Source organism: Hippopotamus amphibius, chromosome 7 (genome assembly GCF_030028045.1).
Source record: "Hippopotamus amphibius kiboko isolate mHipAmp2 chromosome 7, mHipAmp2.hap2, whole genome shotgun sequence".
Taxonomy (NCBI): Eukaryota; Metazoa; Chordata; class Mammalia; order Artiodactyla; family Hippopotamidae; genus Hippopotamus; species Hippopotamus amphibius.
This window is the reverse complement of record NC_080192.1, coordinates 103522971-103549929: the sequence shown is the minus strand read 5'-3', so window position 1 is coordinate 103549929 and position 26959 is coordinate 103522971. Positions and strand designations below refer to the sequence as shown.

At 47.9% G+C, this 26959-nt stretch overlaps 1 protein-coding gene across 3 annotated transcripts in view; it reads left to right on the top strand.

Moving 5' to 3' along the window:
* SPTBN1 (spectrin beta, non-erythrocytic 1) overlaps positions 1-26959 on the top strand; it is a 187141-nt gene that overhangs the window by 122897 nt on the left and 37285 nt on the right. For all 3 annotated transcript variants that reach the window (XR_009054568.1, XM_057740542.1, XM_057740543.1), the window contains 13 exons: positions 7570-7743; positions 11513-11604; positions 12831-12911; positions 13293-13408; positions 16953-17065; positions 17856-18043; positions 19048-19165; positions 20163-20321; positions 20990-21292; positions 23051-23204; positions 23892-24762; positions 24857-24994; positions 25769-26525. Coding sequence is in view for 2 of the 3 variants with exons in the window: in XM_057740542.1 (XP_057596525.1) it covers positions 7570-7743; positions 11513-11604; positions 12831-12911; positions 13293-13408; positions 16953-17065; positions 17856-18043; positions 19048-19165; positions 20163-20321; positions 20990-21292; positions 23051-23204; positions 23892-24762; positions 24857-24994; positions 25769-26525 (3264 nt within the window). In the remaining variant the exon portion in view is untranslated. The remainder of the gene's footprint in view (positions 1-7569; positions 7744-11512; positions 11605-12830; positions 12912-13292; positions 13409-16952; positions 17066-17855; positions 18044-19047; positions 19166-20162; positions 20322-20989; positions 21293-23050; positions 23205-23891; positions 24763-24856; positions 24995-25768; positions 26526-26959) is intronic.

Sequence of the window (26959 nt, the reverse complement as noted above, 5' to 3'; positions counted from 1 at the left end):
CAGGGGGAGGGCCAGTCATTTAGTGCATTTTGGTTTGTTTTTTGATGTGAGTCTAGGCCAGAATTATTATGATATGCACCTTTAAATATAATTTTGGTAACCAGACTCTCTCAACTCCCCCCACCTTTTTTTCCCGCTTAATGTTTAACCTAGTATGATGGTCTATTGATTTTTTTTTGAATGATGTTTCATTAAAGGTCACGTGAAACTAGAAATTAGTTTGAACATTTATTTTTGTCCCAGTAGGGTCCCGTCTTCAGAGCTGTGGGGAGTAAATTGTTCGCCCTGGAAGGTCCATAATTCTTTTATACCAAGAAGATTGTGCCCTTGATAATGTCCACATAATAAATGGGATCAGACCCTTTGCCCTTTATTCTGAAAAGAGGAACGAAAATATTAGGAGGGAGAAAAAAGCAACCAACAAAGCATGATTTTTGGTTGTTTGTAGATACCTCCCACTCTTCTCTTTATCTGCTGCCATCTATCTATCTATCTATATATATGTATATATATATATACACACACACACACACACACACACATTTTTTTTTCCCAGTGACCCAGGGGGCCTGGGAGAGTAGGGCTAGAGGAACTCAAGAGGTCTGCCATCTCCCCTCAGGTGGTCAGTGGCAGCATCTGTATTTAGCAGTGACCTACCACTTTGTAAAACCCCAAGTGCCTTGACTTCTTTTATTATCCACTCCTCACAGCCAACTCTGACTGTAGGTTGGGCAGTCTGATTAATCTTCTTATTCCAAAAGTAAGGATGCCGTAGATAGAGTGAGCCACAGACCTCGTTCATTTATACTGGAGATTTTCAGCCCCTTTGGCCTCGTGGTTTATTTGGTTCATGGAATCTTCTGGAAAGGATATAGACCACAGTCTGCTGTTGGCTACAGAGGCTGCCAGGGACTCACGTTGGAGACCTCCCCCCACAGGAGAGGACATCCATCCCTGAGGGCTTGCCGCAAAGGATTCCTGCATCTTCAGATTCCAAAATGAGTGAGGTTGCTGGAGCTCCCAGGCCTGGGTAAATTAATGTCCACAGTTCAACATTGTATCATCAGGTAACATTCAGTCAGCACTGGGCTCACAATACCAGTGATCCGAAGCCCTGGGTCACATAGACATTTGTGCCCCATCTGGAGCTGTGCCTCCACTGGCGTTTCGGTGCCAGCACTTACAACCAGCTTCGCAGTAGGTAGTAGATAAATGTTTGAGGGGCTGGAGTATCTAAATTTATTTTACTAATAGATTCTTGGAGCCAGCTCATCCCTCTTTACAGAGGAGGAAATTTGTCTGATTTTTACTGAGTGAAGTTCAAAGAAACACATTAGCTTAATGATCCAGACCATTCCACCCTAACCCCACCCTGCATTTCAGCTTAATAAAATTTGAGTTAGTTTTGAGCAGGTTTTGGGTAGGCATTTGGGTTATCAAGGCACTTGATTCTGATGTGCTGGGGAACATGAGAGGGCAGGAATCCCCACCTCTGGTCCAGGCTCGGGCAAGATCCATGTCTGGAAGTGCTGCTGTCTGTGCCTCAAGCTCTGTCAGCTCGAGAGCAGTGAGGAAGGTCCAAGGCTGAGCTCGGAAGCTGCTGCTAACCGGGATTGGGTTGATGACAAAGAAAACCATTCCTTTGCAAGGTGTTCTCCTGAAATTACCGTGGACTATAGCTTCATAAATGTCTAGCTTTAAAGTTCCGTAAAAAATACAGGCTACCCTTTACTAGCATCAACTGACCAGGTAAAAGCTGTGAGTACAGAACCTGCGCTGGTCACTTTTTCATTGGTCCCAGGTCCCAGGTCCAGATTAGAAATAGAACTTGAGGGGTAAAGGTTTGTCCTGCGCCACCCACTGACATTTGGAGGGAGTGGGGCCTCTGGACTTTGCGGGCGAGGTGGAGCCCACAGGTCCTCCTCCAGGTTCAAAGCTGGCCTGAGCCTGCCCCCGTCTCTCCGTGGGCCTCAGCATGGTTCTGAGTAAGATGCATTTCCTGCCTTGCTCCTGCCATACCAAGCCCTCGCCTCTGACTGAGAGGATAAGGTTTTCTGAACACATCTGCCCTCCCCCCCAGCCCCCACCATTTCCAATAGCAGGTATCACTGATTTTTTCTTGCTTGTTGTTTTCCTGATATTCTGTCTTCTTATTCTGTTAATCAATCTCAAAGAAGACAAAGCAACAAAAACTGGAATTTTTTCTTTAACCACCGTTAATTCCAAAACAGGCTGAGCAAGGTAGAGAAGATAGGTTTACCATGAGATTTGCTAAGCCTTAAATAAATCCCATGTTGAACTACTTTGAGTGTGTTTTACATAAAGCCTTTGTTAGGAGAACCATACTGGCATGTATTGCTGTAGAAATGGGGTTTTACAGACTGGCCACAGAACCTGCTTGTTGTTTATAATGTCTCTTGTGTGGGAGAATTTGCTTTTGTTCTGAACATCCAGCCACAGAAAAATGTCCCTGTTAAATTCAGGTCTAACTGCACAAATGCGAAAAGTGAATTAATATTAACAGGTAGTAGTAATACCATGTGATAAAGTACCAAAGGAATGGCCCCAAAGCCCTAAAGTTCAGAAGGGGAAGTGGGCCTTCTGGATGGGATGTCAGGAAACCCTAGCCAGTGGGTGGGGTTCCATCTGGATACAGGAGAGGTTCAGGTGTGGATAGCCAGAGAATAGAGGGGCTGGGGGAATTGAGGGGCTGGTTGTCAGCCTTGAGGAAAAAGTGAAGAGCGTGCTTGTGGGTGGGTGTCAGGAGGGAGCTGGTATAGGGAAGGCGTTCTGGCTGAATTGGAGTTTGTTTTTGGAAGGAGTGCTGATGGTCAGTCACTTTTAGTGTTTGCTGTCACACACATGATCTATTTAGTTCTCGCAGTCTAATGAAGTGGACAACTTACACTTTATGTGAGAAACAGGTAGTGACCAGGGTCTTGGCCAAGGCCGGTCTCACTGCTGAGGAATATAATTTGAACTCCAACCCACTCTCCTCTCCTGTCTGTTGGTCCCCTCCTTTCTCACTGAGCCCTGATAAAGGAGAAGATTCTCCTTGGGAGTGGGTCCCAACTTGGAAGGAGGGGGGCAGGAATTAATGGAACAAAGTATGTTGTTTGCAGTTTAATTTTAATTGGGCAAGAATCATTTATACACTTCTTAAAGCTCAGAGTGTGATGTGTAGGGAGGAGTTTGGGGACTTCATGTGAAATGAGTTTGGCTGTTGTATTAGAGGAGGTTTGGGAATTAGTGCTTCCCATCCTAACCTTTGTATTACGTAGAGGCGTGTGTGTGTGTGTGTGTGTGTGTGTGTAGTGAACATTGATTTTTGACTAAAAGGTGAAAACATAAGCAAGTGTCCATCACACTGGTGTGCTGAGACCAGTAGTGTCTTCCCTCTATTTCTTCTTCACCTCAACGAGAGATCAGCAGGCACTTTCCAGTTCACCTGCATGCTAGTGAGTCTTTCACCCTCCAACACACAGGTTGTGTTTCACAGCTGGAAGGGACCTCTGCGGCCACTAGGTTAGATCCCTTTGTTTTCATCGGTCCTGTAACTGAGAGTCGGCAGCCAGCAAGGCCGTCCAGCTGGCGTGTGGCAGTCGGCCTCTCCCAGCTCCCAGCACTGGTGTTCTCTCCTCCCTGCAACCTTTGGAGAGCTGTTGCTCCAGGTGGCTTGAGGGTGGCTTTGCACACCCATGGAGAAAATCAGAGGGAGCCGGGCTCACCAGGGTGGAAGAGCGGCCAGCTCCTCAGGGTCCTCCCAAAATACCCTGCCAGGAACCCTCCCTTACGTCTTCCTTTTCTATTCAAGGAGGCTAAAAATGGCTCCAGGAAACATTTTTCTTTTCCATCTATGTAGGCTCTGAGAAAACCCTGCCATTGTGATTACTCCACAGTTCTTCAAATCCTGATGCCCCACAGCATGTAACTGATCCAAACTCAAGGCTGAGCAACAGTTGGGACAGAGTCGTGGACCTGGGGTGGGGCAGGTGGGCATCCAGCTCCCTCCTTCCTTTCTAAGGGCCTTGGGCCCACTTGGCGAATTTGCACAGGACCACACCACTTCTCAGGGGCAGGGCTTGAACCAGCTGCTCTAATAAACAATTAGAATTATGTTCATTGCCGGAGGTTGGTTATTTAGCCCTGTAATTCCTACTCCTCCTTTGGAGTTGGAAAGAAGATGGGTCTGGAGCAAGGCCCAGGTGGGTTGGAGCTGTGGTTGATAAAGATTTGGGACTAGAAGGGACAGAAGGGACCTTGGGAAGGGGAAACAGGAAAAGCGCCCACCAAAAACAGGAACATGGGCCCTGGTGTGGAAGAGCAGGAACACTTGTTAGAATGATTTAAAGGAGGATCCTTAAAAATAGGCCTTTCCTCAGAGGAACCCGAGCCTGCAGAGCCCCCCTTGTTTGAGTTGCACGCGAGTCTGGTATTGATCCTTGCTTCCTCTTTAATGGCATCTCAAACGGCCCCATCAGAAAGGACACAGAGGACAGAAATGCGCATGTTGCCGTGGGAACGGACCTGTGTCTCACTAGGCGTTTGACAATAATTAATGGAGACAAGACAGGGAAGGTTCCTTCTCTTGGCAGAACGAGCCACTCTTGGGGCGAGGCTTCAGAAAGTGTTTATTACTGAGAGAGGCACCCTCCCCCAGTTGCATTGTGTTCAGTTTCTCCATTGTTATCTCTTCTTCCTTTTGAGAAGATGGAAGCTGAGTAAAATAAAAATAGCTCTTTTTAAAAAAAAGGAAAACTGTCTGCCAGATGGGAACTGAGCCTCGTTATTTCCTTTCACATACAAATGTGTTTGTACCGCACTTGGTTCCCAGTGTAGCGTGAAGAGGGCACGCTCTGGAATCCCGGCTCACCGCACACCCACCGGCCGCACTATCACCTCCCCCCCTCCACCGGCGTGTTCTCTTCTGCAATATGACAAGAATAATAATTATTATTACTTATGCAATGTTAGTGTGAGGATTAAGTGTGATAACAGGTATAAACCACCTAACAGAAAGGTTAACATAGTTGCACAGTAAATGGCAGTGAAGAATTTTTAAATCTTGGGAGCTTTGCCGTTTATATGACCCAGTGTGTTTCAGTGTATAGTTCTGTGCGATCATTAACTCTTCTAAATTCCCTGTAATGGTTGCCTCCTAAACTTGCCCAGCTGTTGTCCCTTAAAACACTTCAGAAGCCCTCTCTGCAGCAGATACAGCGCAGGCCTCAGGACTCGGTATTCCTGAGTTTTAGTCTTGATTCTTACTCCCCCCTCATTGTGCCACCAGTATGACACCTCACCGCGCCACGTCTGGTTGGTTCTTTTGGTTTACAAGGGGTTAATATGCCACTGAAGATGAGTGAGCTTCAGTTGAGATGAAATGGGGGAAGTGTTTGAAAAACAGAGAGAGGTGTGGTGAGGTGATGAAGTTAGCCTAGTTTGAGTGACTAGCAGTGCAGCATGATAGTAATATTTAAAATATCTCTGCAAATCATGCTTTCCAGCCTTGTTTCCTAATAAGCTTTGAATCATAGAGATCTTACTATGTATAGAAGCCCCAGGTGTCGAGGTTTGGGTATTTTCACACCCTCTCCCCTCCCTCATCTTATCTCCCTTCCCTCCAGCCAGTCATAAATTTTCTCTACCACCTTCTCCTTGTACTCCTGTCCAGAGTTTAATTTGGGCTGTCTGGGTTAGAAGAGTAATATCATTACCACTATCTGGGGGTACATTCCCTCCTGGTATTAAGTTCGCCTTTCGGTTGACGTATGTCAGCTTCTCTGGCTCTCGGGGGGAGAGAGAATGCCTTTTTTTGGGGGGTGGGGAGGTTGTAAGTAAAACTTCTATGATACAGACTTCCCTCGATTCCCAGTGGGGCTTTGATCCAGGACTTGCCGCGTGTACGGAGGGCCGACTGTAGTGTGAAAAGCTTAACGTTTAGAGACATTTCCTTTTCCACTGCTGTTACTTGAAAAAAGAATCTGCCACTTGTAGTAAGGCCTCTGCTTGTAATCTTGTTTCCTCAGGGTCAGGGCACATTCTTCTATGCTTGGTAGTCCTTTTTTGTAGAAGAGAAAGTCAAGAAGAAAAACAACATAATCTGAGACTGGGTACTGAAAGTGGTCGCTTGTACCCAAGTTATCTTCTCTCTCTATATTTTCCACCTAGCCCGTAACTGAGGGTCTCAGCTGCAGAGGGGAAAGTGGGAAACGGGCAAGAGCTTACCGTAGGACCAGCTGCCGCCCGCACCTGTGTGTGCCCAGGTTGCTGCACACCTGGCTGCCTTTCCTCTGTGAGGCCAGTTCATAGCACACACTGTGCCCAGTTCATTCGTGGGCATTCAGGTCGCTCTGTGTGGGCCTTGTGCTCCGAACCAAACCTGAGGCCGCTGAGAATATAGCAGGAGTGTAAAGCATCATCCCTGCTCTCAAGCCAGTGGTCAACTTGGAAGTAATAAGAACAATACTTATGAAATAACAGCAGAAACAGAAGACACATGATTAGTTCCTGAACTCTGTGGTTCAGACCACAGTTGTATAGATTTGGGGGGAAAGGGAGACCTGTGAGAACCAAAATGGTTGGAAATGACTCCTAGAAGGAAAGATGTGCCTTGACCTGAACGCTGAAAGATGGGTGGGATGAGATGAGATGGCTGAGGAGGTAGGATGGCAGCCAGGCCAGGTTCATCTTCTAGCCAGGGGGGTGTGAACCACCTGGTCGCAGCTTTGTGGAACAGTGAGATCAGCCTGAGGTGCAGCCTCTGCTAGAAGGGGAAGTGATGGGCGACAGAGAGGAGGGTGGGAAGGATGGAGCCAGGTGGCGGAGTGCGTGAGCTTGCTCTTGACACAGGAGGTGATAGAGACCCAGTGGAAATTTGGAGTGTGTGTGTGTGTATCTTTATCTATTACTTTGTTTATTTAAAATGTTCAGCTTGAAAGGGCCTTTTTTTTTTTTTTTTTATATAACTGATTAAAAGGAACAGACATTTGGGGTATTCAAATTAGATTACTCATATTTTTTCCTTTATCCTTTCTTTTCAGCGGGTCACACCCTTTTACTCCATCATCTCACAAAACCACCACTTGGAAATTCTGATTTGGTGGAGTGTCCCCCCCCCTTTTCATTTTGAGCCAACCTTGAGAACAACCTGAACCAGCAGGTGACAAACCTGTTTTTACACTTGACGCAGCCAGAAAATCCTCAGAGGTGTTTTGCCGTGAATCTGCAAAAATTATATGGATGGCAGTAGTAGCTCTGAAATTCTTTATGAAAATTGGGTTCCTTTTTCTCTAAACTTCCAGCTTCTGTGCTCATTTGTAAATTGTGTCGCTTCCATGATTAAACAAACCTCTGAAGAGTGATCACTTACTGTCCCTTAAGTAAACTCTTCTGAGGCTGTTAGGGAAACTCTGTCTGTGGACTGAATGAGCACATGTTTTTTAACGTTTTGGTGTGGGTCAGACAGTGCTGTGTGAATGGGCACGTGTGAACTCTCTGGGCTGTAGCTCTGAGCCGGTTTCTGCCCTCTGGGATGATCTGTTTCCACCTTCTGCTCATCTCTTGTAGCCTAAACCCACCAAGGGACGAATGCGCATCCACTGTCTGGAGAATGTGGACAAGGCCCTTCAGTTCCTGAAGGAGCAGAGAGTCCATCTTGAGAACATGGGGTCCCATGACATCGTGGATGGGAACCACCGGCTGACCCTCGGCCTTATCTGGACCATCATCCTGCGCTTCCAGGTAAGGGACTCGGCCCGGCGATTCCACCTCCCTCCTGGCTATGAGCATCCCCGTGAGGGACCAGGAAGACCAGGTTGAGATGGCATCTCAGAGTCAGGTGTGGGGAGCTGCGTGTCACACTGGCTGCCCTGTAGGCATGTGGCAGCTGCCATGTCCTCCCTCAGTCTTTCCAGCCCCTGAAAGTCTTGACCCTCTTGGCAGATAGGGGGGTTTCTGGGTTGCGTCTCAGCCCACCACTTCACCGGCACCTCCTCTAAGTGTCTGGTGTCTGCCAGGAGCAGAGGTGTAAGGATGTGGTCGATGCTAGGTTACCACCACTAGACGGTCTGAGCTTCACCAGATTGTAACGTGCATCGTAGAATACTTTTAGGTGACACTGCTTAGGATTATGACACATGTGTGGGCTCTCTTTTCACCTTCTCCTTCTCCTTTGGGTGTGAGGAAGCAGTTTTCAGGGAGGATGTGCAAAAGCCTTCTGCTTGTTTGAATCAATGACGATTTTATGGTTTGTTATACCCGAGGGGAAGGTTCTAAGTATAGAAGTACTCTCAGCCGGAAGGTACTCTCAAGGTCATTTTGTCCAGTTCCTTCACTTTATGAGGGAAAGGAGGAACCTTGCCAGGGGTCACACGGCCAGGCAGGGCTACTGCGCATGCTTCTGACCCCTTGGGAGAGAGCTCAGCCTTTCCTGTCTGTGAAGCACCTCCAGCCCTATTACTGGTTCTTTCTCCAGGCTGTTGCTTCAGGCTCCAGCTTTTCAATTAACATCTGAAATGCAGGAAACACTTCTTACCGTAGCATCGGGTTACTCTACAAACAAAAGTCCTAGCAGCCCTGTCTCCTTGGTGGCTGTGTTCTCTGTGCCTTCCCTTCCTGTTAAGCCCCTTTGATGAAGTTTAATTTTTCTTCCCTAAGTAAATAAAAATCTCACCAACAAAGCATCATAACAGAAATCAAATTATAGCTCTCTTTGTATTCTTCCTAAAGTGCTGAAACCAACCTCTAACCAGTCGTTTTCCTTCCTGCTTCCCCCGGGATTGGGCTCCCGTTTAGTGGTCTGGGTGGGTATGTGGGAGGAGGGGTAGGGCACTAAACCAAAGCTGTAAGAAGACACTCCCTGCATGGGGGTTCCTAAGCCTGGACCTTTCTTGGGAAAGCCTTTTACTCATTCAGGTTCCCTGGTCCCAGCCCCAGCCCTTCTAATTAAGTAGGTCTGAGGCTGGGAACCACTGTGAAGATGACATCATTAATGGAGCTTTAATTGCAACAATCAGCGACTTTATTTTGCCAACAGAACTCTTCTGTAGGTTTCTGTCATTTGGTTCCTGCGTGAAATGAAGATAAGAGTGAATACCATTAAATTCACTAATTATTGCTCTCGGCCTTAGGCCAACAGAGGTGAAATGAGCAGAGGACCCTCCTGGAGCCTGGCCTCAGTTCCGTAGCGTGGAAAGTCCTGTCTCTCTTGCCTTTGGCCTGTAGTAATCAGAGCATGGAAGGGCATCCCGACTGTGGCCTCTCTTGACAGCGAGTCAGTGCCCGTGGCAGAGCTGGCACACAGAGCCCTTTCCAGGATTCTCGGCATGAATTGGGTTGAGTCATTGACTAATTAGCTTCCTGCCAGCTTGCCTTTTTCTGTGCTTGAACCTGTAAATGCTAATATGTACTTTCTCCCTTTCCTTTGAGGCAAGAAACATAGGCTGATGTCACTGCGTGGCCTGCAGGGTGGGTGTCTGACATGACCCTGCCTCCCGCAGCAGCTTTATCAAATCATCCCCCACTCCACAAACACGTGTTGATTCCACACCAGCCAAGGCCCAGCTCACATTCTGCCTCCTTTGTGAAGCTTCCCATGTATCTACAAAGATCTCTCTCCCCACCGCCCCCCAGCTCCTGAATGTACAACCTTGTCTTACATTTCCTGTGTGTGTGTGTGTGTGTGTGTGTCTGCCTGTCTGTCTGTCTGTCCCCAGAGCCCCCAACACGTGGCCTGCCCTGATGTGTGTAGCAGGTGTGCATTAAATACCAAAAGTGATGACAGGGTTGTATTGCTGCTTTCCCTTTAAAAGAGTAAAAGATGGTGTGAGAAACTGAAATGAAAGTCTTTGAGTTTGCCTAGTCCACATAGGGAGCTGTTTTCATTTCAGAACTGTAGATTTTGTTTCTAAATGAATAAGTCTGGAAACAGATTCCCTTCACGCTGAGGCATAGGAAAGCTGATGGGGGTTAATGTGTAAAATTCCACCTGCCTTTCCTGGTGAGTCTGTGTCTTACCCCTTGAGCAAAGGTTATTCTTGCATACTCTTTGGAGTTTGGAGTTTATGCAAACTCAAACTTTAATTACAACAGTTAAAATTGGAGATTTTTTTTTAGAAGTGTAATTATTTCAATTTCTAGGTGTTATTCCTAGTTGGAAGTTTCTAACTTTTTAACCTTACATGTATGTGTTTTATCCTCCCCCTACCTCTTCTTCTTAAAAAGGATTCTGGGGCGTGTTTCTAGATTAAATGGAAGGACCTTTGACAAGGGCCAGGACAGGGAAGCTTGGAATGGTTAGAGCTGAAAGAGAGAGGCCAAGACCGTTTCCCCCAATTCTATCCCACATTTTATTATTATAATCAAGGAACTAAAGGCGAAAGGGTATTTAGAGCATTCGTCTAAAATCACGTAACTGGTAGACAGCCTGTGATCCAAAGAGCTGGCATGGATCCTTACTGAGAGCCCAGCCCTTCGTATTTTGCATTTGTTCAAGTGCACAGCCACCCCTCAGAGAGGAAGCCGAGGAACCTGCCCAAGGACACATAGTAGGTGGGGGACCTGGATTTAGACCCAGGAAATCTGTCTTGGTGCCAGTAGACCAGGCTCTATATCCTGTTGAGAATCAGGGGCCTATGAGTGGCTTGTGAATACAGGCTGTCTTAGTCCATTCAGGTTGCTGAAACAAATACCACAGACTGGGTGGCTTCCACACAATAGAAACTTATTGCTTACAGTTCTGGAGGCTCTAAGTCTGAGATCAGGGTGCTGGCCTGGTCAGGTGAGGGCCCTCTTCCAGGTTGCAGACTTCCCACTGTGTCCTCACGTGGTGGAAGGCGCTAGGGATCTCTCTGGAGCCTCTTTTATAAGGCACAGATCCCATTTATGAGGACTCCACCCTCATAACTTAGGCATCTCCCAAAGGTGCCACCTCTTAATACCATCACCTTTTGGGGGTTAGGATTTCAAGATAAGAATTGGTGGGGGTGGGGGGACAAGCATTCAGACCATGTAGCACATAGCATTTAAGGGCACTCCTTCTCTGAGAGTTTGGGTTTGTTTTCAGGAAATGGTACACGCACTGTCCTCATCAACGAAGGACTCACTCACCCTGGTGTAAAAAATCTTTGGTTGTGAAAAAACAAACAGTATTTTTCTAGAGTCAGCTGAGGTTCAGGGTGTAGCCTGTGAACCACCGTTCTAGCATGTAGTGGAAAAGATGGGCTATGTTGGGGGTAGAAAGGACCCCTAAATAGGTTCTTGGGAGTCATATGGGTAACTAGTCTTCACTTCAGTCTTATCTTTGTGCAGAGTAGGGAACCTAGTTCTGGTTGGTGTTTCTAAGAAGTGAACCCTGGCTTCAGAAAGCAGTTTTCATGGACCCTCAGAGTAGACAATCTGCAGGGCTAGGTGCCGATCTAAAGTTTACTCCTTACGTATGTGTAGACCTGTTGTTCTGTGGCTTTCATTAGGAAGCTGACACATCTGTCCAATATTTCTCTTTAAATCCTAGATCCAGGATATCAGTGTGGAAACTGAAGACAACAAAGAGAAGAAGTCTGCCAAGGATGCACTGCTGTTGTGGTGCCAGATGAAGACAGCAGGGTGAGCATGAACTTGGGGGCTGGGGGCTGCTTCTCCCAGGACCTAGTTCCCCCCGAGTCATCACTTACACCATGTTGACAAGGAACTTTTCCACCACTTCCACTGAGACATCTCCTTAACTCCTAAGCAGTTGATACGCTGACATTTCAGCTAGTTCTCAGAGCGGAAGGAGTTGATTTATATTCTGGACCTGTCATCTGCACAGTTTCCCTCTGTTTATTAAGGAAGTTCCAGCGAGAAGTTTATCTTGAATTTTTAAAACCCCGAAACCATGTTTAAGAATCTCACCCATGATATTTGTAAAAGTTGTGGGTTTTCTCCTCTCTTTAATCTCTCTTGCTTTGGGAAGCTCTGTGCAGTAAACTTCAGAGTAGTCTTTGTCCATTATCTCCGTTCCCCTTTCTTTTATTCTTCCATTGAAATTTCAGTGAAGGTATTTTTTTAGAGAACTGCATCATGTTTATTGTTCACTGAAGCTGTCGGAGCTCCTAGGCACTAAGTGAGAACTGGCTTTGTACCAGGTTAATTTTTTTTTTACCAAGTCGGGACTAGTTGGAGGACAGATGTAACTGTAATGGACGTGATCATTCAGTGGTAACTATGGAAACCATAAAGCGTGTAAGACTTAGTAAGGGGATCAAGTTAGGAATGAATTTTTAATCAACCACAGATAGAAAGTTATTAATATTCAGTGTGATATAGAGTAGGTGATTGATTACGGGTGTGTTTCAAACATAGGGATGTGTTTCAGGGAGGTATTTGATTTACAAAACTTCATCCAGTTCAGTGATATAAGGAAGAAGGAAAGCTGAGTGTTTGAACAGGTAATCCCAGCTACTTCCTCTCCCAAAGTGACGTGCAAACTCAGGTCTCCGTGTCTGCAGGGTTCTGATAGCTGTTGCTGGGGGTGTGGAAAGCCAGTGAATCAAGGAGGCCTCGGAGCCCTCTAGTTGTGATTGCTTTTTTCTCAGTAAGGGTGGTGTTTTCAGTCGAGGACAGATCACAGATCGATTACCAAGAAAGAAAAGCCACGTGAACGTGTGTTTTATTCTCCAGCAAGTGGAAGCTGAGGCCATCTTTGCTTCAGCTTGATTGTCCTCATTCATATTCACTGCCTGACATTTCCGCAGCGCCTGCAGACTTTTTTTTTTAAACACCGAATTTAGTAAAAGCACAGACCTTTATTTGGTAACTGTTGCTGTTCTCTCGTGCCTTGTGTCTGTCAGGTACCCCAATGTCAACATTCACAACTTCACCACTAGCTGGAGGGACGGCATGGCCTTCAACGCACTGATACACAAACACCGGTGAGTCCTTAGAGGTCATGCTAACAGTTCGTGGGTAGAGTGTTGACACCCTTGTACAGCAGATCTGGATGACTTCCGACCCTCGTGTCCGTTGCCTTAGATGTTGACAGTGGAAATTCCCGCCTTCCATGTGAGGAAAGTGGGAGAGAGGGTGTAAATTCTCTCAGACAAAAGAAACAAGTGTGCCCACGCTCTTCAGTTCTCTTAATAAACTTTTAGGTTGTTAATTCAAAGATTGGGTTTCATTGTTTGATGATTAAATAATATTGTAGGCTTTTACTCTGCTAAGTGGACATTTTGGAGTAGTCATTGCATCCCATCGGTCACAAGGTGTGTTTTCAAGCCACGGGTTCTGTTGTGTTCCGTTGTTGTTCTACCCAGGCCTGACCTGATAGATTTTGACAAACTAAAGAAATCCAATGCACACTACAACCTGCAGAATGCGTTTAACCTGGCAGAGCAGCACCTCGGCCTCACGAAACTGTTGGACCCAGAAGGTGAGGACTCAAGGGGTAAAAGGTGGGACCTTCGGCATCTCTAGCGGTGAGGGGTGGTAGATCTAAAATCTGCTTTGTGTCAGTTTGTTTTATTTGTACAATGTGCTTTGGGAATTATCGAAGGAAGAGGAGCTTAATTTTGGTGTGGGAATTCCTTGAGGATTTGTGTAAAGGATTACAGCTGGAAAGGCCTTGAAAAAGGAGTATGATTTAAACATGTGCCAAAGGAGAGGGCGTGGTAGGCAGAGGGGCTTGTGTGAGCAAAGGAGCCAGGAAAGAGGAGGGTGTGATTGGCGACTAACAGTTCGTTGGGGGTGGCGTTGGTGTAATAATAAAGAAAAATACAACAGGAAAGGTGGGTGGGGCCCAACAGGTTACGCTTCTTAGAGGTTATTCAAGCAGGCAGTGGGGAGTCATCGAAGGCTCTTGGGCTCTGTGCTCAAGAAAGAGAGCTTGCCACAGGCTCTGCGTACATGCTTGTTGGCTGACGTTCGTCCCACGGTGGCAAGGGCATGGTTTGGCCTGGGAGAAGTTGGGGCAGGGGCCTCCTTAGCAGACCGTGCAGTGTTTGCTTCTGAGCAAGAAGAGCTTGAATGAGGAAGATGCACCAGGAACGTGCAGGTGGCAGAAGGAGTAACACGCGCACCTCCTCGTGGCTGACTGCTGGGTCTCTGCACGGAACCGACCTCTCTCTGCTCCGCGGATCCCTGCAGCAGGACCCCGGAGACTGACTGCGGGCGACACGGGGCAGACCTGTGTGGGGCAGTGCCGTAGGTTGTAACTCCCGTGCTTGACGAAATCCTAGTGGTAGGCTTCATCTTAGCATGAGCTATCACAGGAACATTTCCCAACCTGGAGAAGCCTTTAAAATGTGAGGGGATATGTTTGTAGGGCTGGAGCTTTTTAGACACTCTCAGCTGTGAGCAAATATTAGGAAAAAACTGTATGTGAGTGAAAGTTTAAAGTTCTTATATAGAACAGGAAGTTGAACTCCCCAAGGGCAGATCAGGGTCACGAGGCTGCGAGGCAGGCTTCTTGCTATTTTCCAGTGCATCAGGTGCGCTGATAGGTTCGCTACAGGAAGCTGAGGTAAAATTATCTTTGTGCTAGCCCATTAAATGATTTCTCAATATAAACACAAAACTAAAATTCCTTGGACTGTGATGAATCTTTGTACTTAACCCCTGCTTTACAGTGGAAAGGCATTCTCCCTGAGCCCTAGCTCTTTGTACTTAAAGATTCTTTTCTTTTTAAATCACTATGACAAAAAAATTTAGTAACTTGCTCATTAGTTAATCTTTCTAATCACCACCCACTATGAAAAGGGGATTGATGTTCTGCAGATCATTCGAAGACAAGGAGCTAAAGAAAGCAGTTGATGTCGCTTACTCTGTGGGTTTGATCTCGATTATTAGTTGTCCTTAGCTATTATTAGTTGTCCACTGCCCCAGAGAGCATCCGTTAAAATGCAATTGTCAACAAGTTAAAAAAGGTTTTGCTTGCTCACTCCTCTCCAGTCGTGTTGACATTTTGTGTTTATTAAATTGCATACAGGGCTGGCATTTTTTCCTGGCCTTCCTCCAGTTCTGTATCCATGGGGCCCACTTTGATGGGGCCAAACAGACACAGGAGTTGGCCACAGGGGCCCTGGGGTGGGAACAGTAGCTGTGGTTCCCCACTGTCATCGGCCGCCTCAGTGACCCTGGGCAGGGAACTTTCCCACCCTGGGCCCTGGTGGTCTAGTCTTTAAAATAAGAGAAACAACCTTGCCTCACCCAGAGCTGTCAGGAGGATAGAAGTGTAGGCGCATGTATGAATGCACATTGAAGAAACAGCCACCTGTGTGTTCTCTTCTCTGTCTACCCTGAGTTGAGTACTTCCCTCAGTGTTGCCATACCTGAAGGCCACCTTCATTCATTTGCTCCCTCCCTCAATAAATATTTAGTGACCACCCACTCTGTATATAGACAACACGTTAGGAGATGGGGAGGCTGAGTGGCACAGGGCTTCCCAAGACTGGGTTCCTGCCCTGGGGACTCAGTCTTGTAAGACTAAGGAAATGTGCATAAGTAATCATAGGCCTGGCAGAAAGCAAACTATTTTTTTTAATTAATTAATTAATTTTATTTATTGGCTGCGTTGGGTCTTCATTGCTGCACACGGGCTTTCTCTAGTTGCCGAGAGCAGGGGCTGCTCTTCATTGTGGTGCGAGGGCTCATTGCAGTGGCTTCTCTTGTTGCAGAGCATGGGCTCTAGGCACATGGGCTCCAATAGTTGTGGCACACGTGTTCAGTAGTTGTGGCACACGGGCTTTGTTGCTCCACGGCATGTGGGATCTTCCCAGAGCAGGGCTCGAACCCATGTCCCCTGCATTGGCAGGTGGATTCTTAACCACTGTGCCACCTAGGAAGTCCCAGAAAACAAACTATTAACAAAACCCTTTAGGAAACAGAGGAAACAGTCATTCCAGTTGTAGGGATCAGAAATGGCTGTATTGGATTGGTAGCTTCTGAGCTGGACCTGGAGGATAGGAAGGTGATGGGCTGGGGACGGCCCGTTCAGACAAAGGGAAGTTGTCGGTGGAAGGAATATTGGGGATTGGGGAGAGGGGAATAGTCCAGTTTGGTTCAGATTGGTAGTGCCTTAGGGGAACTAGTAGGCTATAGAATGAGAAATGTCTAGAGTGGTGCTTGGCACTTAGAGGAAGCTTGATAAATATTCGGTGGATGGATGGAAAAAAGTAAGGAAGGGAAAGAAAGGGCAAATTGTCGAGGCCTTTGGGGCTTATACTTTATTTTTCAGACTACAAGTCACTTTTGAGTAGTTTGGGCTTGGGGGAAGTGTGTTCACAGCTGTGCTTCTGGAATATCAGCTAGGCACAGTGTGTAAAGTGACTCGAGTAGCAGGGAAACCCAGTGAAGAAGCCATTGCTTCGGGTCTGGTTATGTGACCGTGAGAGCTGGACCCGAGAGTGATAATAAGGTTTCCATAAAATAGAATCATCCGGTCCCAGACTCAGTGACTAACTGGATATGAGTAACAAGGAGATAAAGATGTCCACAGACTTAGTGACCAGGAATAATTCTGGTGCCGTTGTCAGAAAAAGGGACCACAAAGAAGCACAGACCAGCTTAGGGGTGGGGGAGGCAGGGAGGTGAACATGTTGTGTCTGGGTGGTAACCACATCACTGAGATACCTGACTCAGTGCTTACGATGTTCTGCACTTCTTTGTAGTAGTTTTGCATATATTTTGTCATCTCAGTGGCCTGGGGTCCTCTAGAGAAGGGATCGTGTCTATTAAGACTTCTGTGTCCTTATTGCAATAGAAGGCAATTATGAATGTTCATATGATAAAAGAGCCAGGGAGGTAGTTTCATCTTCGTTAGTTAACTTTATAAGTAATGCACTGATGGCAGAACTCTCAGGCACAAAAACTGAAGACCTGTGGCCCTTCAGTGCTGAGCAGCTGTTCCGGGTTGTTCCTGCTGCCTGGGTTGTGGCACCATGAGCAGAATACTGAATGGAATCTTCTCTGGGTTGCAGATATCAGTGTGGACCACCCCGATGAGAAGTCCATTATCACTTATGTGGTGACTTATTACCACTACTTCTCAAAGATGAAGGCCTTGGCTGTTGAAGGAAAACGAATTGGAAAGGTGAGCTCACACCAATTTTGTAAGTTGTGAGACATAATTAAGGTTCGTGTCTTAATGTGCAGCCACCAAGCATTCAGACATTTAGCTATTGGGAGTCCATGGTGGGTTCTCCAAATAGCAGGGAAGTGGGCAGGAGCTTCTCCATCCCAAAGAGTAACAGGAGGCAGGAGTGGTGGCTAAAATACTTAGGAAGGGATTTCAGGGGGATCTCAGACCCGGAAACACCCCTCCCCTCAACCTTGCCAGAAATTGGGTGTTGAAAATCTGACTGAGTTGCCCAATGTGATGGACTTGAAAATCCTACTTACCACGCTTGGAGAGGCCTCAGTGCTACACTTTTTAAATTTTTTTGTTTGGCGGATGTTCCCCTGCCATATATCTCAGAACACTTCAGATCAGATGACCTTGTCCTCCCAGTGCCGTGGGATGGAAAATTCACGGGCATTCATGGAACAGGACCAAGCAAATTAGAGTCCCTTTTGTTTCTCTAGGAATTTCGGAGCTGAGGCACCAGGAGTCTTTCAGGATCTTAAACCCTTTGCCTGGGGGTTGGGAGGTTACAGAACCACTTACAGTTGAGTTAAGCTGTCACTGCTCACAAATAATAGCCACAGTCTGAGTGCCTATTAGCAGATGGTTCTTGGAGTTTAAAAACTCTTGTGCCAAAGACTCATAGAACCGTTTCAAAGCCAGTGATTAAGTGTGTGTGGGCTCCTGTAGGGCTGCAATCGTGCTTCCCTTACGTAGCGATACGATCTTGCTTCTCTATTTTTCTACCTCCTGTTTACAGGTGCTTGACAACGCTATTGAAACAGAAAAAATGATTGAAAAGTATGAATCCCTTGCCTCTGACCTTCTGGAGTGGATCGAACAAACCATCATTATTTTGAACAATCGCAAATTTGCCAACTCGCTGGTTGGGGTTCAACAGCAGCTTCAGGCTTTCAACACTTACCGCACTGTGGAGAAGCCACCCAAGTAAGACGCAGATTAGAATGTGTTACCCTTCATGTGGGGAGAGAGATCGTGGCAACCACAGGCCCCTGTTTTCTGATTTGCATGGTCTCATCTCTCCGTGAATGCCTCTCACCAGCAGCCTGTCCTACTCCTTTTATTCTGAGCCTGTGTTGCTGAGATTTATCACAAATTAGCAAAAATGTGCCGCTGATGCGTGTAATACATGAGAATCCCGAGAAGTGGTGCAGGTCCCCAATTCCTTATCCACAGCTCTTGTGCCTCATGTGTTACAGAATGCCATCGTTTCTGGATTTTAGAGGAGTAGCGGGGCACATGCTCTGTGGTTCTGAGGCAGTAACTCATCGTCAGGCCCACTGACATGTCTGCAGCAGAACGTGTAAACATTCACACTGTGTGAATAAAAAAACAATGGTTTCCTATCAGTTCAGATCAGGTTTTGCTGCCCCCAAATATTTGATTTTTCACGTATTTTAAAAACTTGTAATTGTCCAATAAAGATGGTAGATCTTACCTCTTGCTTATTGTGGCAAGAATCATCCCTCCTTTTTCTGAGAACTCCACTCAGTTGTGAATCGCTGGCTGTCTCCACACCCCACTGACAATGACGCTAGGTGGTCATTTGAAATGATCCTTGTTGGAATGCATTCAGCTGTGCTCTCCGAATGAAGCCAGCTCATCGTCCAGGGCTTGGGGTCTAAATCTTAATTGAGTTGATTAACAAAGGAGTAGCATTCTGTTCCCCTGACTAAAAATCTCAACAACAACAACCAACCACAAGAAAGACCCCACAGTTTGGCATATATTGAGGTCTGCAGTACCCCAAAACTAACCCACTGTGGTTTCTCTAACACGCACGCATTTCACATATATCAGACCAGAGATAAATGCCTTTTAAAATTGCAAGGCTGCATGAAGTGGTTTTTTCCTCTAGAAGCAGATGAATTTTTCCCTTTGAAGGAACAAAATATAGTAGATAATGTTTATGGCTGGTTTTCTCTGCTTAGATTTACTGAGAAGGGGAACTTGGAAGTCCTGCTTTTCACTATCCAGAGCAAGATGAGGGCCAATAACCAGAAGGTCTACATGCCCCGGGAGGGGAAGCTCATCTCTGACATTAACAAGGTAAAACCAGTCCATCTGGCCTGTGTGGGCCACAGCCTCCTGTAGGTTTTCAGGTTCTATCAGTGGGTCTTGATTGCTAAGAGATCTTGGAAGGCTTCCTTCCTGGCCCCCTAGTTGATAAGTGGCAGCCGTTACTTGGGTAGTACTGAGGGGTCAAGCGAGTACTTGTGACAGTTTGGTGGGGTTTATTGGAGGTGGGGGGATGTTAGATTTTATCAAACCAGGTTCAGCCCGTTTACCTTGTTACTCAGATACACAGTTTACCTCTCATCTGTCCCAGGCAATGGGCTGAAACATCTTTAAAGTACAGAAGGGAGAATTCAAAACCTTATTTCATGTATCTGGAATCCCTAGAGGTTAGGGCTCGAGATTTTGACTCCTTTCATGAGAGAAGCTGTCAGAAAATTTGTTTCCATGCCTGTTGTATCTGCAATTATAGAATTTCATGGTGGGCATTATTCCCAAGCAGAAATTTGAAAAATCTATAACTGTGCTCAGTTGTACACATTTAGATTCTTTTGAGTGGAATTTTTTTTAATGTGAAGTAAGATATATTTCATAGAAATGAATTTAAGTGGTGAGTATTTTGAAAAAAAATAGATATGTGAATTAAAAATAAGTGGCTCAGAGTGGGGTGAATGAGAGAGTCATGATATGATTTCTTAGAAGTCGTTTATCTTTTTTGTGCTCAGAGCTGTTGAAGGTACTTTGCTTCCTCTCAAAGTTGAGATTTATAACTTAGTTACATTGCTCCATATCTGCACTGTTTTGTTTTCCAGATGTAACACAGGATCTTTAGATGTAGATAGGGGAGAGTGTTCCCATGGGGCTCAACTGAGAGAAAATTATTTTTTTCCCAATGCTTTAGAGTCAGTGAGGGTGGGAATGGGATTTTCATTTTACATTCTTAGGTCTTTTTGAGAACCACTGGCTGTTGACTGCAGCCTAGGATTGTTCCTTGAACATAGCAGGAGACTGGTCTCTTTCATTTCCGTAGGCCTGGGAAAGACTGGAAAAAGCAGAACATGAGCGAGAACTGGCCCTGCGGAATGAGCTCATAAGACAGGAGAAACTGGAACAGCTCGCCCGCAGATTCGACCGCAAGGCAGCTATGAGGGAGACCTGGCTGAGCGAGAACCAGCGTCTGGTGTCCCAGGTCCTGCTCTAGAACAGTGTTCCAGAAGCTGCTCCCGGGGTCCCCTAGAACCTGGACCACACCCAGGGGTCCTAAGGACAGCTGCTTGTCACCATCCAGTGTCCTGAAGCAGCTGTCGGGTCATCTCACCCACTTCCCATGAAGAGGATGTTTATAATTTCTAATATATTTTCTGTTTATCTGACTTTTCATAGATCTGGAAGTAGCTCTAACAGAGTTTGTTTAGAGCCAGTGAATGTGTGTAAACCATTCATATTTGTATAATTTTAAAAAATTTCACTCTTTCTCCCAGTGTTTGGCCTTCAAGGCAGCTAGACTGGTCATGAAATAAGTAAGTGGTTTCTTTCCTACGTGGCTTAACCGAAGCCATTGCCTGCTCCAGTCTTGGAAATCAGGTGCTTCCGTACGTGCCGTACCCCTCTGTAAAGAGAGAAGTTGCTGCTTTGCTTCGGGGACAGCATTTGAGCCCAAGCACAGTTCTAAGGGCCCTTCAGAAGGCAGAGACCAGTGGGGGTCGGGACTTGGGAGGTGGTGTTTAGCTTTGGGACCCCCCCCCCAAAGATTAAGGGGTGTACCCAGGACTCCACCTCAGTTTTCTGTTTCTTTGTTCCAAATTGCATGGCTTTTGAATTTTGTGTTTCTTTTCTTTTTGTTCCCTTTCCTTTTAGGACAACTTTGGATTTGACCTTCCCGCAGTTGAGGCCGCCACGAAAAAGCACGAGGCCATTGAGACAGACATTGCTGCATATGAAGAGCGCGTGCAGGCCGTGGTGGCCGTGGCCAGGGAGCTGGAAGCAGAGAACTACCATGACATCAAGCGCATCACGGCGAGGAAGGACAACGTCATCCGGCTCTGGGAGTACCTGCTGGAACTGCTCAGGGCCCGGAGGCAGCGCCTTGAGATGAACCTGGGGCTGCAGAAGATATTCCAGGAAATGCTCTACATTATGGACTGGATGGATGAAATGAAGGTAAAATGTGCCTGCATGGAGGCCAGAGCCCATTCAGTCAGGCCTCTCTTTTCTAGAGACCCACCCACTAGCCCCCCAGCACACAGCCACGCCCCTGGTCTGATTGCCCACTTACAGCCAGAGAAGGGCCATGTCACCCCCCGGGAGGGTGGTTCGCTCACAAGTTAAATGAGATGTGAAGTGAGAAGAAGTTGTAATGAAGACTAGTTCTGTAGCTGGAGCTCTGCTGCTGTGACTCAGATCTAATTTAAATATATTCCATGGTAGGGAATCAATCAAATTGTGGTCTTCTTTGGTTTTAAGTTTTTAGAGTTGAGCTAGCTTTCCGTTTCGTTGATCTTTGTGTAGGAGCGGCTCTGCTCTGGGGAAGGGGGCCCCAGCAGGTGGTGTGGAAGAGTGGTAGGCAGTGTGGACAGAGCATAGCCTGGGAACCAGGCCGCCAGAGTTCAGGTTGTGCATGCCCAATCTCCTTGAGCCTCCTTCCTTCCTCTGTTAGCCGAGAGTGTGCTTACCATCTGCCTCATCTCCTTCATCCGGTGATAGTGTGAATTCAGTGCAAGATGTGTATGTGTCATGGGATGGCGCTGGTTGGAGAGGGCTGCCAATGCCGATTTGTGCCTCCCCTCCCATTGCTGACAGCTCCGAGCATGGCGCTCCCAGCTTTCTCCCAACCCAGGAAGAGACGTGCCATCGTGCCGTCGTCCTGTGCCCGTCCATGTCTTCTGATGCGGTTCCCCAGCTGGGAGGCACTTAGCCACATAGCTGGGACAGAACAGGGCAGATTTCAGGCAGTACCATGAAGCCTCCTTTATCTCAGCATGCTGTGTTCCCAAGCTTGACCTCGTGCGAAGGGTTTCCTTCCTGGGATGTAAACCCTTGTCTTTTGCTTACCTCTTGAACTGTTCCTGGCAGGGGGAGCAAGGTCACTTCATACAATCAGTTTTCCCTCTTATTGTCCCAGATTTATGATGTTCTCATGTACAGTCTGTTTTGTCCTCTTAAAATGGAAGTGTTCATAAAATCTAGCAGAGAGGTGCTTTTCATTTTAGAATTCATCACGCACTTTATAAATTCAGACTGGGCCAGGGACCCCGTTTCTACTTGGGTAGAAATTCCACCTGGAGAGGGTGTGTGATAAGAGCCCCAGATTGGGCTGATGGAAGAAATGAAAAAGAAAATATTCGTGGGTCCAAACTTAAACCAGAGACGTTGCTTGGGACCTCCTAAGCGTGACTGTCACCTGACCCTGTTATCCTTATTTGGTTAAAGACGTGGTTTGTAAGCTTTTCAAGTAGATGCCTCTCCCGTTGATTGTGTAAGTATCGCAGAGGTGTGTCCGTGAGCTCTCAGGTGGGGAGAGCATCCAGTGAAGGGATCAGCAACTTCTAGGAGATTTCTTTAAACCTTGACATGAAACGGCTCCGTTACCTTTATCTTATCTTTTTGAATAGTTGTTATTGGAGCAGTTTCTTCTTAGAGGCTTAGTTTATATTTCACACTGGTTCCCCCTCCCTCCCTTCCCTTTTTTTCTGTTCTGTACTTTTTAGCATGGGTTTGACTTCTTATTCCAACGTAGAGGGTCATTAGTTTATTACGTGTCTTTTGCTTGCCATCATCTTCCCCTGCACATGCGGGGAGGATGGCTGGCGGGAGGCAGGGTGCAGCTTGGTTGCTGGCTCCCATCCCATCCAGAGATTATGAGACGCTGAAGTCAAGGCTGTGTTCAGGGATGTCTTTCTTTCTGCCTCTTGTGCACAGGTGCTACTATTGTCTCAAGACTATGGCAAACACTTGCTTGGTGTGGAAGACCTGTTACAGAAGCATGCCCTTGTTGAAGCGGACATTGGCATCCAGGCAGAGCGGGTGAGAGGTGTCAATGCCTCTGCCCAGAAATTTGCAACAGACGGAGAAGGTAAGGACAGACTGTTCCCAGGCGTTCCCCCCTTGTCACCAGGAGTCCATCTCTAGAGATGTTGGGTTGTGTGTGGTACCGGGGCCTTTACAGTTACTGTGCTGTTGTGGGTTCCCAGTGGGCCAGGTTGTGGGTATAATGAGATGCAGTAGGGTGGCCTTCTGAACACTTTAACTCTGTCTTGCTATTCTGAAATGGACCTGTCTTTCCTTCAGTACTCTAGTGCTGCTTGGTTTTGAGTGCCTTGATGTTGGCCAGTGAAATCTGTCAGACCACACTCTGTACACCCACAGCCTGGTGTGGCTCTCAGACACCTCATGGCTTTCACACCTGGCTGTGCATAGGTGTGATGTTTGAAAGGATTTGTTTTTGTCCTGTTTAAGAAACAATTAAGTGCAGCTGCCTTCTTTCTTACAATTTACCTGCTTTTTTGGTTCCTAAGTGATCAAAAAGAAAAAGAAAAAAGATAATGCTTGGGGCAAAAAAAAAAAAACCACTTATCATTGCCCCTCCCTTCCCATCCAGTCGAGATCCTAGAAGGTGCTCCATTGCCCCATACTGTGGCCCTGCACTTAGCGTGAACCTCTGATCTAGGAGGGAGAACGGGTGTAGCCGACTGCCTGCAAAAACACGCAGGAGCCTGTGCTGCCACTGTCACACCCACATGCCCACCTTGGTTTTAAACAGGTTACAAGCCCTGTGACCCCCAGGTGATCCGAGACCGCGTGGCCCACATGGAGTTCTGTTACCAAGAGCTTTGCCAGCTGGCGGCGGAGCGCCGGGCCCGCCTGGAAGAGTCCCGTCGCCTCTGGAAGTTCTTCTGGGAGATGGCTGAGGAGGAAGGCTGGATCCGGGAGAAGGAGAAGATCCTGTCCTCCGACGACTACGGCAAGGACCTCACCAGCGTCATGCGCCTGCTCAGCAAGCACCGGGCGTTCGAGGACGAGATGAGCGGCCGCAGCGGCCACTTCGAGCAGGCCATCAAGGAGGGAGAAGACATGATCGCTGAGGAGCACTTCGGGTCGGAGAAGATCCGGGAGCGGATCGCCTACATCCGCGAGCAGTGGGCCCACCTGGAGCAGCTCTCGGCCATCCGCAAGAAGCGCCTGGAGGAGGCCTCACTGCTGCACCAGTTCCAGGCGGACGCCGACGACATCGACGCCTGGATGCTGGACATCCTCAAGATCGTCTCCAGCAGCGATGTGGGCCACGACGAGTACTCCACCCAGTCCCTGGTCAAGAAGCACAAGGACGTGGCGGAGGAGATCGCCAACTACCGGCCCACCATCGACGCGCTGCACGAGCAGGCCGGCGCCCTCCCCCAGGAGCATGCCGAGTCCCCCGACGTGCAGGGCCGGCTGGCGGGCATCGAGGAGCGCTACAAGGAGGTGGCCGAGCTGACGCGGCTGCGGAAGCAGGCGCTGCAGGACACCCTGGCCCTGTACAAGATGTTCAGCGAGGCCGACGCCTGCGAGCTCTGGATCGACGAGAAGGAGCAGTGGCTCAACAACATGCAGATCCCAGAGAAGCTGGAGGACCTGGAGGTCATCCAGCACAGGTGAGCAGGTGCCGCGGGGGCGCCGGCCCGCCTGCCCGCCGCTCACGGCCAAGGTCACCAAGCAGGTGACCGCCGTGTCAAATTGTCTTTGCAGATTTGAGAGCCTGGAACCGGAGATGAACAACCAGGCTTCCCGGGTGGCGGTGGTGAACCAGATCGCACGGCAGCTGATGCACAGCGGCCACCCGAGTGAGAAGGAGATCAAGGCCCAGCAGGACAAGCTCAACACGAGGCGAGCATGAGGCCCACGGGGCTGGGAGGGCGGGGTCTCCTGCTGAGCCCTGCGGTCAGGAGTCTCCTACACGGGGTCATTAACACTGTGGCGCTGATGTCATGGCATCGGCATCTGCCTTTCGACATATCCTGGTTTTCCGAGAAGTGTCTTTGGGGGTGACATCATTCAGGGCAGCCCCTCCCCACGTGGGACGTGATGGCCTGGGTGAGACCCGTGCCCAGCGTGGTGGATCGCGGCATCAAGGTGGCATCTGTGCTGTGCCTTTTAAAATGATTCCTGGAACAGGGTTTTAGCCTGTTTGAGACATAATTGGGGGATGAAAGTCCTGATTACCAAGGTGGACCTTTGTCCCTGTCTTATCTTTCTGTTGAGTAAATACATTTGAGTAGGTTGTGGTGGCAAGCTAGCCTCGGTTCTGAAGCCTTTGGGTGGGGGAAATGTCCATTAGGCGCAGCCTGGAGATGAGTAGAATGTGCATTGCAGACATGAATTAAGTGACTCTTTGGGGGACAGGTGGGTTGTCACTGCTCACTTTGTAGCTCTTTGACAAGTCCCTTCTCTTGTCAGGCTCTTTCCAGATTATAGTGTGTCCCAGAGCTATTTTCGGTGGTGATATTTATACTGAGGGAGGTGATTTTCCAAAAAACACATAGTGAAAGCCAAGGTGGAGAGGGAATCGCAGCTTTGACCATCACTGTTAATTTCACTGTCCAGCCATGAGCTTCCGGCCTGTCTCTCACACTGCTCTCTCTGCTGCTCCTGCACCCACAGGTGGAGTCAGTTCAGGGAGCTGGTGGACCGGAAGAAGGATGCTCTCCTCTCCGCCCTGAGCATTCAGAACTACCACCTTGAGTGCAATGAAACCAAGTCCTGGATTCGGGAAAAGACCAAGGTCATCGAATCCACCCAGGACCTGGGCAATGACCTGGCGGGCGTCATGGCCCTGCAGCGCAAGCTGACCGGCATGGAGCGGGACCTGGTGGCCATCGAGGCGAAGCTGAGTGACCTGCAGAAGGAGGCTGAGAAGCTGGAGTCCGAGCACCCCGACCAGGCCCAGGCCATCCTGTCTCGGCTGGCCGAGATCAGCGACGTGTGGGAGGAGATGAAGACCACGCTGAAGAACCGCGAGGCCTCTCTGGGAGAGGCCAGCAAGCTGCAGCAGTTCCTGCGGGACCTGGATGACTTCCAGTCCTGGCTGTCCAGGACCCAGACGGCCATCGCCTCGGAGGACATGCCCAACACCCTGACGGAGGCTGAGAAGCTCCTCACGCAGCATGAGAACATCAAAAATGAGATTGACAACTACGAGGAGGACTACCAGAAGATGAGGGACATGGGCGAGATGGTCACTCAGGGCCAGACCGATGCCCAGTACATGTTTCTGCGGCAGCGGCTGCAGGCCCTGGATACCGGGTGGAACGAGCTCCACAAGATGTGGGAGAACAGGCAGAACCTCCTCTCCCAGTCCCACGCCTACCAGCAGTTCCTGCGGGACACAAAGCAGGCCGAAGCCTTCCTTAACAACCAGGTAACGTCCCTCCCCACCTTGGCTTCCTTCCTGCCAGAGCAGGCCCCCAGCTGCTTCTGGAAACATTTCCACCAGGGCTGCAGGTGTAAAGCTCACCTGTGTGAAATGAGAATAATAATGGAAAGACATTTGTTCTTCCTCACATCTCAAGCACTGAAACCCATCACAGTGTGGGGGATAGAGTTGAAGATTTCCGCAGGGGCTGTGTTGCCTTGCAAAGCACAGTTCCACTGTATTTACAGTCAAGGACCTCTTAATGTGTTCATAGAACGTATGTCTTCATAGTAGTTCATTAAATTAGCAACATTCTGAGAGGTATTAATCCACTCTAAGAAGTGTTGGGTGGCCAAAAAGTTTGTTCGGGTTTTTCCATATGATTGCACAAAAATCCGAACGAACTCTTTGGCCAACCCAATATTTTAGGGGTTTTGTTT